This window comes from Rhagoletis pomonella, unplaced genomic scaffold, assembly GCF_013731165.1.
Source record: "Rhagoletis pomonella isolate Grant_MI unplaced genomic scaffold, Rhpom_1.0 Rhpom_scaffold_00004, whole genome shotgun sequence".
Taxonomy (NCBI): Eukaryota; Metazoa; Arthropoda; class Insecta; order Diptera; family Tephritidae; genus Rhagoletis; species Rhagoletis pomonella.
The window spans coordinates 33,075,500-33,088,892 of NW_023458558.1; the positions used below are offsets into that span (position 1 = coordinate 33,075,500).

At 39.4% G+C, this 13,393-nt stretch overlaps 3 protein-coding genes across 3 annotated transcripts; 1 reads left to right on the top strand and 2 right to left on the bottom strand.

Annotated features, from left to right (window-relative positions):
• Nucleotides 1–6,405: 6,405 nt before the first annotated feature.
• LOC118737492 (pyruvate dehydrogenase E1 component subunit beta, mitochondrial-like) lies at nucleotides 6,406–12,648 on the bottom strand (the record flags this gene model as incomplete). Its single annotated transcript, XM_036468040.1, is given in 4 exon segments — nucleotides 6,406–6,563; nucleotides 11,819–12,002; nucleotides 12,062–12,181; nucleotides 12,237–12,648. Coding segments are annotated over 4 exon segments (759 nt in total), but the record flags the coding sequence as incomplete, so codon positions are not given.
• LOC118737491 (beclin 1-associated autophagy-related key regulator) lies at nucleotides 8,264–11,320 on the top strand. Its single transcript, XM_036468039.1, has 4 exons — nucleotides 8,264–8,810; nucleotides 8,881–9,702; nucleotides 9,762–10,030; nucleotides 10,089–11,320. The coding sequence occupies exons 1-4, from the start codon at nucleotides 8,557–8,559 to the stop codon at nucleotides 10,259–10,261; spliced, it is 1,518 nt and encodes a 505-aa protein (XP_036323932.1). The 5' UTR covers nucleotides 8,264–8,556; the 3' UTR covers nucleotides 10,262–11,320.
• A 51-nt stretch (nucleotides 12,649–12,699) lies between the features above and the next one.
• On the bottom strand, nucleotides 12,700–13,387 carry LOC118737495. Its single transcript, XM_036468042.1, has one exon. The coding sequence runs from the start codon at nucleotides 13,371–13,373 to the stop codon at nucleotides 12,825–12,827; it is 549 nt and encodes a 182-aa protein (XP_036323935.1). The 5' UTR covers nucleotides 13,374–13,387; the 3' UTR covers nucleotides 12,700–12,824.
• Nucleotides 13,388–13,393: the final 6 nt, after the last annotated feature.

Sequence of the window (13,393 nt, forward strand, 5' to 3'; positions counted from 1 at the left end):
CCTCTTACTACACATAATAATATATCTCTATACTTAGCATTTAAGCGCGTTTTATGCTATTTACTTTAAGTTAAAGCTGCACTGCTAATTTTTGTCATCTTCAATTGCTCTACATTGTATTTGTATTAGTTTTTCGATGTAACCATCGTTTGTATTTTCAAATTATATTGTAGCTATAATTAAACGGGAAGCAAATAAAATACATAAATATTTTTAAAACATCACTTGGGCAATTTGCTGTGAAAGGCGTTTGTTTAAAGCATACTGATCTACGATGGCCCGTGATGTCCGGCGTATGTATGTATGAATTTTTCATTTAGTGTCTTACTGCAAATAGTTTGATTATTGAATAAAAGTATTCTAAATGATTGAATAAATAATAAGTTGCAGATGGATTGCTCTTTATATACCAGGGAGGGTAGTGGAAAACATATAGCGGTATCATATCCGAACGTGAAAAGCGTTCCCGGGAAGATATCAACAGAATTTTTAACTTTAAAATGACACTTGGAAATAATGAAAGCTAGAACGATACTAGGGTTAAGAAATTCACCCTGTTGCATCGCGTAATTTTTTATGCAGAGACCCCAAAAACGACCAAAAGTATTGGGAACACCATAGTTGGACCCAGATCAAAATATTCAGCGAAAATATTCCAATGAAAACATCATTAAAAGTGCAGTGTTTTTGCACTTAACTTTTGCAATTTTTGAATACATCTATACGTAAGCCGAAAAATGCGATCAAATTTGGACAAAGCCAAGCGTCGAGTGACCAGAAGGCTGCACAAACTGCCAACAACCTGTGCCCCCCTTGCTTTCACTTGCGGTGAAGTTCAGGTGGCCATCGGGAAGGCGAAAGCCTCCAAAGCCATGGGTCGCGACGGAATATTCATGCTGATGATGAAAAATTTGGGTCCTGCGGGGGTAGCGTACCTAACGGAGGTCCTCAATTTGTCTATGGCCACTCTCATCATCCCAGACATCTGGAAGGTGGGGAGAGTGGTCCCACTACTCAAACCGGGGAAACCTGCCAACAAAGGAGATTCTTATCGGCCGATAACACTCCTTTCCCCGGTAGCGAAGACACTCGAGGCTCTGCTGCTCCCGTATTTCACAAACCACTTGACCCCAGCGAAGCATCAGCATTCAGTGCACAGTACAACCACAGCACTTAACGCCATAAACACTCAGATAACTCGTGGCCTTAGCTGAAACCGTCCCTGTGAGAGAACGATTCTAGTAGCGTTGGACTTGTGATAGACGTTTGACACCGTCTGCCATTCCACGCTACTAGAATATATAGAGGCTTCCTCTCTCCCACAGAGGCTCAAACGGTGGTCGGCAAATTATCTGAGTGGCCGACACTCGTCGGTAATGTTTAGAGACAAATCGAGTAAACTTAGAAAAATAAAACAGGGGGTTCCACAGGGTGGTGTCCTTTCCCCCGCTACTGTTTAACTTTTATATTTCAAAGCTCCCTCAACCACCAGAGGGAGTCTCGATTGTCTCTTACGCCGACGATTGCTCGATCATGGCGACTGGGAATGGAATTGATGACCTGTGGTCGAAAGTAAACGGGTATTTCTCCGAACTTTCTCGCTTCTTCACTGCAAAGTGTCTAGCCCTCTCCCCTACGAAATCCTCTGCGACCCTGTTCACAACCTGGACGAAAGGGGTCAGGCTACAGCTGGGAATTCACGTCGATAACACTCCAATTCCGACGATGAATAATCCCAAAATACTCGGAGTAACATTCGACAGCCTGCTCTCCTTCTCTGCGCACGCAACCGCTATTGTCAATAAAGTACAGAGCCGCAACAAGATCCTCAAGTCGCCAGCCGGCAGTACTTGGGGCAAAGACAAAGAAACGTTGCTGGCAACAAACAAGGCAATAGGCCGGCCGGTTTTAAACTACGCAGCGCCAGTGTGGTCGCCGGGGACTAGTAGGACGCAGTGGACGAAGCTACAGACTGTACAGAACACCGCACTCAGGACAGGGACAGAATGCCTCCTGATGTCGCCCGAACATCACCTCCACAACGAGGCACAAATGCTCCCCATAAAGGAGCACAACATAATGCTCTGCAAGTAGTTCCTGATCGGGAGCCACAGAAGTGGCCACCCAAACAGACAGCTGCTTGCAGAGGAGCCCTCGCCTAAGCACGTCAGGAGGCATCTATATGAACTGACGGACGAAGTCCAGAGGTTCATCAAGCAACCTCTGGACCCGTCAGCTTACCGACTGGCCCTAAACGGCATTCACAGGGAGTCAGTCTCGACTCTGGCTACTGCAGCAGGTTAAACTCCTACCTGAGTAGATTGAATGAGGATGTGCCAAATGAATGTCCGGCATGTGGAGGGACCCCACATGGCTCGAAATATTTCATCGCATGCCCGGAAAACCCGACAACCCTAACGGCTTTGTCCTTGTGGACCGACCTGATAGAAGCTGCACGCTTCCTAGGGCTGCCGTTAGTGGAACTTGACGACAACGACTGAGATATCAACCGATCTGGGCGGGGTTATTGTAGCCGCTACAACAACAACAACAATCAAATTTTGCAAAGTTGTAAGGAAACTGGATTTCTGTAAACCAATATAAATGATTTTTTTCTGGTTATATATATATCAAAAGAAAGATGAATCGATTACCTTTCTTTTGATTAAAATATAGTTAAAATCACTTTACTTTTTTATAGAAATTTTTGCAACTTTTGACAACATCTATTTATATGCAAAAGAATAATACTAATAATAAGAAATTAAGCAGCCACATATCAGGGCTGAAAAATGTTCTAATCAGTACGATCAACATTAGGGTGGTCCAAAAATGCATGTCAAAAATGGGAATTTGTATGCTCTCACCCCCAAGGATTGTTCTATACCAAAAAAGAATATATCCCTATTTTTTTATTTGGAAATAAAAAAATATTTAGAGGTCGCTCAAAGCGCCTAAAGTTTTCCATGTATTTTATATGCGGGAAACAACTTTTCGTATTTTTCTATTCCCAATAATAATACTCAATTGTGTATTTAACCATGTTTTCATCGCCATTATAATTTATAGGTCCGCCAAGAACCCACAAAAACGTCGAAAAATGCGATGGGGGACCAATATAAAATCGTTAGTGTTAAAAAATGGTTAAATAAATAATTCAGTATTATTATTTTAAGTCTCCTAAAGAGAACCAGAGTTTTCCGATCGAATAACATTGACTTTCAAGAATTCTATACCATTTCTACGACAACTTGTTTTCCCCCCATCTAAAAATACATGGAATACTTTGAGCGCTTTGAGTAACCTCTAAATATTTTTTTATTAAAAAAAAACGGGTATACATTTTTTCGATATAGAACAATCCTAATCTACATCCACTCGACATCTTTTCAAAATTTGGATTGTTTGTTTGTATAAAACAACTGCATTCCTGAGTGGCTTAAATTATTTAAAACAAAAAAACTGTAATGTGCTATTGAATGGTACAGTTCCATTCAGTAGAGAATGTGAATGTAACAGAAGCAATTATCGTGATTGTAAATTTTGGTTGAATGAAAACGCTTATTATCAGTCAGTACTACACTGAAAAAATACATATACCTTGACACTAGAAGAAAATCTTGATAGTAGAAAAAAGACCTTTTGCTTCTACTTTGTACTACTGCTACAATTTGCTACCTATGACCAAAAGTGTGCAACAGGTTTAGAAATTCAGCCCATGCTTTCACAATCCAACTGCATATTTTTAAAGAAGACTTGCGGCCAATTTTATAGACATATGTACATAACAAACTTTTTATTTGTACAAAACCATGTGTAATAAGCAAAGTGAAATCAATATATACATATATTTATTTTTTATTTATACGCTTATATGACAACGGTTTTGTCATTGCGTTAACCCATTTGAAACTAGCAACATTATAAATTAATTTAAAAATAAAAAAATTTTGATTTCAGATCAAAAAAAAAATTGTTTTAGGAATTAAAGAACACAAAGAAAAAAATCGTTTAAAATGCCAGATACTTGCTGTTCCAAGCCCATCCAAGAAATGCGTTGGACGGGGCAAGGCAAGCAATGCCTGGGGCCTTGCGACGTCTACTACAGCTGCCATGTAAAGGAGCGCAAATTCGGAGTTGGATTTGTGGTGAAAGAGAGACTCCGTCGCCGAGTACTGTCGTTCACCCCGGTGAACGAGCGTTTAGCCGCAATCCGCATCAAAGCGAGATTCTTCAACATCTCGCTTATCTGCGCCCATGCCCTGACGGAAGAGAAGGATGAGGTATCCAAGGATCTCTTCTATGAGCGCTTGGAGCGTACATATGAGGTTGCCCTCTCGACTTGGATCTTTTTCTTGTTGCAGCCAAGATACGCACTCGCCTCTGTGCAGCAAAAAATGTGCGTCCAACAGTTCAAGGAAAGCTTAACATCGAAAAGCTGCAATCAAAACGGAGGACCAATTTATTCGTCACTCGACTCTTACACCTGCTCTCTCTTAGCACTCTTTAAAAACCGACATACACGAGCAGTGGAACCACATCTCCCGCTCATTTAGTACCGCCGCCCAAGAAGTAGTCAGATTTCAGCGAGTGAAAAAAATATGCCACCTTTAAGATCACGTTGCGATCGGGCGCAACGCGATCCATGTGGGACCGTTATAGGGAGCTGAAGAGGAAAGCGAGACAACTTTTCCGCATTAAGAAGAGACTTGCCGAAATATGTAAGTGCGAAGAGGGCAAACTCCTGTAATAACAACCATGGCGACCTAGAGATCGATGTCAAGAACGTACTTAAATTATAGAGGGAACACTTTTCCACCCTTTTTAATGGCAGCACCACTGAAAGTAGGGGATAAGACGAACCCGACCCCCAGTAGATGACGATGGAGTTGATGTCCCACCGTCTGACTATGACGAATAGAGATTACGTCGTTGAAAAACACCAAAGCTGTTGGAGCTGACGGGCTGCCAGCCAAGCTATTCAAGTACGGCGGCGATGAGCTGATAAGGTACATGCATCAACTCTTATGCAGAAAATGGTCAGATGAACGTACGCCCGACGACTGGAATCTAAGAGTGCTCTGGCTAATCCACAAGAAAGGCCAACTACACAAGAAAGGTGCCAACTACCGCGGGATCAGTCTTCTAAGCATAGGTTGCAAGATCTTATCGAGCTCTCCGTCAACCAACTGATTGTACCTTATCAGTGTGGCTTTAGACCTGGCATATCCACCATAGATCAGGTATTTACAATACCACAAATCTTGGAAGATCCGCGAGAATAGGATCGACACACACCATCTGATTGTCGATTTTAAAACCACTTTCTACAGCACGAAAAGAAGTTGCCTTTATGCCGCGATGTCTGAATTTGGTATCCCCACGAAACTAACACGGCTGTGTAAAATGACATTGCAATACCACCAGCTTTGTCAGTTTTTGGAAGGACCTTCCCGAGCCATTTGATACCATACGAGGTTTCAGACAAGGTGCAAGAGCACGGAACTGAACCGCTCTGGCACAATACTTTACAAGAGCGTACAATTTCTGGCGTATGCCGACGACATCGACATTATCGAAAAAAGGGCTACGTCTGTTCTGCCTTCTCGGGATTAGATAGAGAAGCAAAGACCATGAGTCTAGTGATGAACGATGACAAAACGAAGTACCTCCAGTCACCACACAAACAGTCAGAGCATACGCGTCTTGCCACCTATGTCTCTGTGGACAGTTACAAGATTGAAAAAGTAGACGAATGGGAACCAGCATTAACACCAATAATAATGCCAGCCTGGAAATCCATCGCAGAATCACTCTGACCACGCTACTGTGGACTAAGTAGGCAATTGAAAAGTAAAGTGCTCTTCTGCCTTCGTACAAAAATCACACTATAAAAGTCACTCATCATGCCTGTCCTGGTGTATGGCGCGAGGCATGTGCAATGTAAACATCTAATGAAGCGGCTCTTGGAGTTTTCCAGAGAAAGATTCTGCGAAAGATTTACGGACCTTCACGCATTCACGATGGCGAATACTGCAGACAATCTAACGATGAGCTATATCAGCTTTACAACGCTATAAACATAGTGCTGTGAATTAAAATCTATCTGGCTAGGTCATGTCGTTCGAATGGCCTGAAACGCTCTAGCTCTTAAAGTATTCCACGTGGGCCGCGATGCTTGTAACAGAGGAAGAGGAGGGCCTCTTCTGCGGACTTTGCTTCACTTGGCATTTCCAATTGTCGCCAGTTGGCACAGAAGAGAAATTATTGGTTTGCTGTTTTGGACTTGGCCAAAATCGTTTGGCAGTTAGAGCGCTTATAAAGAAGATACTAGGTGAAGAATTAATTAAAAAAAAAAACAAATGTTGCAAAATAAAAATTAAAAAATTTTAAGACAATAAATCGAATATGAATCATTTTATTTTATTTAAAAATGTGGTACCAGATTACTAAATTAAATGATTAGAATAGATTTGAAATAATAGAATTTTGAAAAACAATTCGATCACTTAATGTTTCTTCAATTAGTTTCCTTTTTTACCTTCTTTTGCACAGCTTGGGTCCTGAAATGAAAATAAAAGGGGATTAAAACAATCCTTAAGCTTGTACATATATGCAAATATTGAAGTTGTTTGCATAGTTGTATGAATATAAAATGAAAAAAAAACAATCCCTATTCTTTAAAGGTTTTCATATTGTATGCAATAAACGCATATTTAAAATTCAGTTAGGGCCAGTTTTCCAGTGCACAGCCGTGGTTTAAACTCAGTTTAAACGCCCGATCTGGCTGGTTTAAACTAAGATCAGCCAATCAAATGTCAACCAGCTGTTCAATTAAGTAAACTCAGTTTACTTAAACTAAGTTTAAACTGGCACTGAAAAACTTAAGGTTTGAGCTCAACTTGAGGTTAAGTTGAGAACTAAGGTTGTATTTCTCAAATCTCCAACGTTATTTCTCAACAGTACCTCAAGTGGAGAATCATAGCGTTCTCAACAGATAGGCATTTTTCTTTGTACGAAAATAGGACTATTTCTCCAGTTGAGAAAATGTTAGTACTCAATTCAAACTCCAATGTGATTCTTCAATTGGTCTCAAACATAGGAACAAACCCATAATAGCTCCGATTCTCAAATAAATGGTGTTAATGGCGAATTTAGATTTACGACGCGGTACTACTTAATGTCAAAATGATGTGTTTGTTGTAAACAAGGTGAATTCATATTACAATAAACATATCATTTTGACATTAAGAAGCACCGCGACGAAAATCTAAATTCGCCATTAACACCACCTTGTATAAATTCGCCTTGGTCTCACTTATTTTCATTTAGAGAATTTTGGCGATGGAAATTTAGCGTAGCGATTGTTAGAATTCCACTGTTGATTGCCAAAAAAACAGTATCACAAATAAAAAAAAAAAATATTTCTACCGACGCGCAGATACGTAAAAAGTGATAGAGAAACGAACTTTAATTTTCAAGTGAAAAACTAAAGCTATATAAAGAGGAAAATAACTAACAAAAGTAAGTAATATTCAAAGTATCCTCAAATAATCTTGAAAGAAAATATAACGCGGCAAAATTACTGTCGGACTGTATACTGTGAATTGAATTATTGTAAATCGATGTTGATTAACTACATAATACAAAAAAAGCAATAAAATGAAAATTTTAAATTTAAATACATCTACATATGTATGTCGTTTCAATCAAAAAGGTATAAGGAATTTTACTATTTCAATTTCAGTATTTCAATGATATGTTTGAGACCAATTGGAGAATTACATTGGAGTTCAAGTTGGGAACTAGCATTTTTTCAACTTGAGAAACAGTCCTTTTTTCATACAAATAAAAATGCCCTTTTTGTTGAGAACGCTATGATCCTCCACTTGAGGTACTGTTAAGAAACAACGTTGGAGTTTTGAGAAATATATACCTTAGTTCTCAAACTAACCTCAAATCTAAATGTTTGTTGGGCAGCCACAACAGTCAATTCAAGCAAAAAAAAAACTACAAGGTGTCTACGGGAGCATTGCGGCATCGTACGCTATGCAAAATTAGCTAGATTGTGTACATATGTATATGCTCATATGTATGTATGTATGTAGCTCACGGTGGTTGTACATATTTCAGACAATGAAAGTATTGTATATCATAAGAAATCTCCATAATTAATCACGACATACCATTCTATAATTGTTGCTAGTTAATTGCAAATTTTCCTTGCGGTTCAGCATTTATTTTCGCAGGCAAACACACGAAAGCAACATAGGAGTCTGCAACCCTGACTGTCAAACTGTATATTTGAGAAAATAAGCAAAAAATTTGCATTTTACTGTCATTGCAATAAATAAACTGAAAACTTTGTTAAATGAAGACTTTCAATTTGAATAGAAGTTAGAGTGATAAAAATAACAAGTATAGGGTTTTTAATTATCTAACTTTATGAAAAAGTAGTACCAAGAGTAATTGAGCTGATAGTGTATAGCGTAAAAGCATTGTGACGCAGCGCTCAGGTAGCAGGAAGAGTTGCTTCTGGTAGTGGACAACTATGTTATGGCATCTATGTCTAGCTCATCGACCGATGAGAGCTTCAATGCACCAAATCTGAAATTTCACGTGTCCAGTTCAAGTGAAGATGTTTGCAAATATACGGGTGGTCATGCCAATCCCGAGGATATTCTGGGGCTGAGATATCATTGTCCACTGTGTGGAAAATCCCAGCACCAGCATAATTTTCACTGTTGCTCATGCGTGCGGAATGGTAACATTGTGCACAGTAATGTTGCTGGTTGTACGCAGAAAGAAAAGTAAGTTGGGCACATATATGCAATTCAATGATAAAGATTGCGGCTTGGAATTAATTTCATTCTCTTTCAGCCTTTTTGAGAAACAACAGAAATATATCAAGATTAAAGGCGGCCTCAAGGACTTGAGTATTCGATATGAACGGTTCATGCGTGAGCAGCGCTCCAGCGAAAACTTGCAATGTGAAATTAAACGTAAAAAGCAGAGGATTCAACTGCTCAATAGATTGATAACTGAAAAGCAAGCGTTATTGGCAAATAGAAAAGAACAAAGGGATCTGCGGTGCAAGGCAAACATTGATAAACGCAAACAGTTGCCAAACTATCCAATTAAAGTGAAAGCTCTAGAGGATTATGTTTTCGATAGACTCGAAAAAATTATTAAATTGCGAGAGTTGTATGGTGGGATGATGAATAAAGTGCAGCAAGTGACACGTCATGATATAAACCAACTGGTGAAGAATATATTTCCAATTTCGGAGGTGGTGTTGCAAGACGAAAAACATCTTAAGGCGATTATTGGCGATGTACGCGGTGCGATACCAAGTGCTGGACCCGGTGGTGACGCCAGCAATGAAACTAACACTATGGAACAATTGGCCGATGCTAAAAACACATCTTATATTCGCGGAAAGTGGGTGTTTCATGGAAGCGGTATTAGTGAGATGCAATACCGCATTGTAGCACCGACATTGCCGGCTAATGGTGACTACACTGCGTATTTAGATTGGCTTACCGACAACAAAGATGATGTGCCGAAGAACGAAGGTAATCACATAGCACCAAGTCGCATAAGTGCTTTTCGCATCATTGGTGGGCTCACGTATACCACGCAACTGACCGAGTTAATGAGCTACTATCTAAATGTGCGTCTACCCCATAGGGTTGCATATGGGTAAGCGAAATCTTAAGACCTGCTACTGCAACATTTTTATAAAAATATATCTATTACAGTGACTTTTGCCGCAAACTTAACGAAGAGCAATTCTTGCGCAAAGTTTCGCGGTTAAATTCAAACATTATGTACCTCGCCTACACACAGCAGGTACAGCTGCGAAATCTAAATGAAAATCATACACTGGAAAACATATTGGCCATTTTAGATGTAGAAAAGAGTAACTTAGGACGACATGGATTCTATGAGATATCAAATGCACCATTAATGAAATCGGTCGATTCTCTGCTTAAAGGCATTGAAACTGCCACGGAATCAGAATCGGAAGGTAGTCATAATACCCGTTATTTAAGCTTTCTTTAAGATAATGATTTTTTGTTTTTTAGAAGAAAATTCCTTACGCTTGGATTGGGAATCGGTGCCAAACTTCCCAGACGAGCCTGAGATTAGTGAATCGGATTTAATTGCAACCGCCGCTGCACAACAATCAAGTATCACAGGGGGTCTCATGACCACAGCAGCTAATCGAATAAGCGCAATACTTCGATGGCGAAGATAGGGGTAATGTGGTTTTTAGTGTTCGTATCGTTTTTTATTAATAATTTTAACAGAGAATTAAACACTAATTATGCTCGTGGATATTGGGTATATCCATATATATTTTGGACTTTACATACACGTACCTACACTTCTACGACACAAACATACATATATACATTATTAAAATGAAATATAATTCAAGGAGATTTATGTAGCAAAAAATCATGTTTTTCTATTAATTGGGATTTTCGAAGCATGTAATTAAATCCATAACGGTTTAAGCTTGCTTCCAGTAATCTAACATGTGACATCTTCAGATAAAAAGAGAAATAATCTTGGCACAGAAAAGAAAAGTTACTTTGGATAACTTAAGTGTGCGCATGTTGCAGTTTGCCAAGATAATCAGGCAGGTTCAGAAATTCACTTCTCAGTAGGTGATTTCAGGAGCTAAAGTTCCTTCGAAAAGGCCTTCTTGACAACAACCTTCAACAGGCCTTCCACTCTGCATTCCTTTCTCCTTGGCACAAATTGCTTTCGCTACCCAGAGAAAGGCTTCCAGAAAGCCTTTTGGAGGTGTTCTTAAATTTGTAAAAAATTATTTTAAATGTTAAATAATTAAACTTACATATTCGCGTAAATTGTGATATGAAAAAGCCCTTTTAGAAGCACTTCTTGGGTAGGCCTTTTAGAATGGCTTCTGGGTTCCGAGTGAATTTCAACACCATTCAATTTAAATTCAAAGTGACTTGGGTTGAAATAGTTCAAGGACATTTATTGAAGTTGAGATCCCGTACGAGTCCGAACTTGTCGGAAATAGTCTAGAAAATAGTACTGAAAATTGAGTGGCGACCACTGACTATTTCTAATATGTACAAACTCGTACGGAATTGATACTTGTGTTTTATTTAAACGCATTTTCTTAACAAAAAAGCTCACTTAAACAATTAATATGCCACTTAAGCGGATTTACAATGACGACGAGGTTATGCTGTCAAAAATACAACAAACATTTCCAGAACTCAGTCCTCATTATTACCTTTATTTAAGCTGATGATCGTCTGCTTTATGAAAATCGGTATGAGATTTTTATTCATAACTAATAATTACTTTTAATTATAATCACAATTTACGTATGCATAGCTTCACGTACCTTGGTCATATATTAAAAAAGATATTATGGCAGGTATATAGCACAACTGATGTACATTAAGCGTACATACATACATATGACGAAAGGGTAAAATATATTAAATATTAAACCCATTATTGACTTCCGATTGTGGGTTCTTTACTACCAATGGTCGACTGATATATGATTTACGACATTCTCCTATGCAAAATTGTATCCCTTAAGGCTTGCGTTCATGTTAAATGAATGCCGCGGTGTGAATTTTAATATTTCATCGACTTTAATCTTATGACTTCATGTGGGTATAGTATAGTGTATAGCATTTTTAATTCGCGCATATTTTCATTATAAACATTTATGTTCTGTGAGAAGTTGATTGCGAATACTTGTTTGATCTAGCATTTAAAATTTGACTAAGGTGTAATTTGGATGGTATAAATTCTCTACTTTTTGGGTCCAATGATTTTAGTCACAGCTTCGACAATGTTATGAGCCTGGGGTAATGCATTCGCTTCCAGGGTCTTGGTATAAGGCATTGGTACGTCAACGCCACATACACGCCACACAGGTGCATCTAAATGGAAGAAAGTTTCGTCCTCCATGATACGCGCGCAAATTTCAGCGCCCACACCTATAACAAAAAATTTAGATTTGTTGAGTGCTGCTAGAGGTGAAAAGTTGCGATTTTACCATGTTGTGGCCAGCCCTGCTCTATGGTCACAAGATGATGTGTCTTCTTAACGGACTTGCAAATGGTGTCCATGTCCAGTGGACGGATGGAACGCAAATTGATAACCTCAGCTTCAATACCTGAAAGTATATGCAATTGTAAATATATTCCATTAAAAAATCTAATTTAGCTTACCCTTTTTAGCCAGTTCAGCAGCAGCGGTCAGTGCGGTTTCTACAGCCCTTGAATGTGCTACCAGAGTGATGTGATTACCTGGTTTCATAATTTTTGCCTTACCGATAGGCAGCACGAAATCTTTATCAAATACCTTTTCGTCCACTGGGTATGAAACACCATATAACATCTCATTTTCTAGAAAAACCACTGGGTCCGGGTCGCGAATGGAAGCCTTAAGCAATCCACGTGCATCCTCGCTGTCATAAGGGGATATCACTTTCAAACCTGGGCAGTGACCGTACCAGGCAGCGAAGCACTGAGAATGCTGAGCGGCTACACCAGCAGCGGCACCATTGGGGCCACGGAAAACTATCGGAACGTTGACCAAACCGGCGGACATGTAGAAGGTTTTAGCTGCTGAGTTGATAACCTTTTGGTTTGAATAAAAATTGTTTTGAGAATGAAAAGAAAATAAATCAAATAGAATGCGAGCCGCTCACAGAATGACTTGTAAAATTTGGATTTATTCTTGTAAATACCAATGAAATACCAACACGTTCGCTAAATACAAACAATCTTATAAACCTAATAGCCTATGACAATTTTTCACTTAATTCCCAGTTTCTCTTTGATGATAAACGCAGGCAACCGCCTTCCTTTCCAATAACGGGGCAATGGATTCTCGTTTGCCTTTCGCAGCTGCTCTTCCACGTACTGCTCTGCATTAAATGCTTCACCGGCTTTCACTTGAGCGATCAATTTAGCTTGGAATGCCTTTTCTTTGCGCATCTCACGGCGTTGACGCACTTTGGCCCATTCGAATTTCATCTTGCGGCGCAGTTTCTTCAACTTATGCTTCTTCATCTTTCGACGGCGTATAACAATAAGACGTGCTGCTTCCATTTTTCCATTGCTTATTGCAGGCGCTTGAATTTCATGCGGCACTGTAGGCTCATCGAGTATATCGTTGATTTCACTAAGCCATTTATTGCGAGGGCTTTCGATAACTTCATGTCTAGTTGGCAAATCGCCGATTGAAGTGCGCGTAACTTGCTGCAGTAGGGAAGCTCGTCGGGCATATAACATACTAATGGTGTGGCTTCTGTTGTTTGTTTGTAAACAGTCGAGAGAACCAAGAAGTGGATGGCGTGACATTACATTCACCTGTGTGCAAT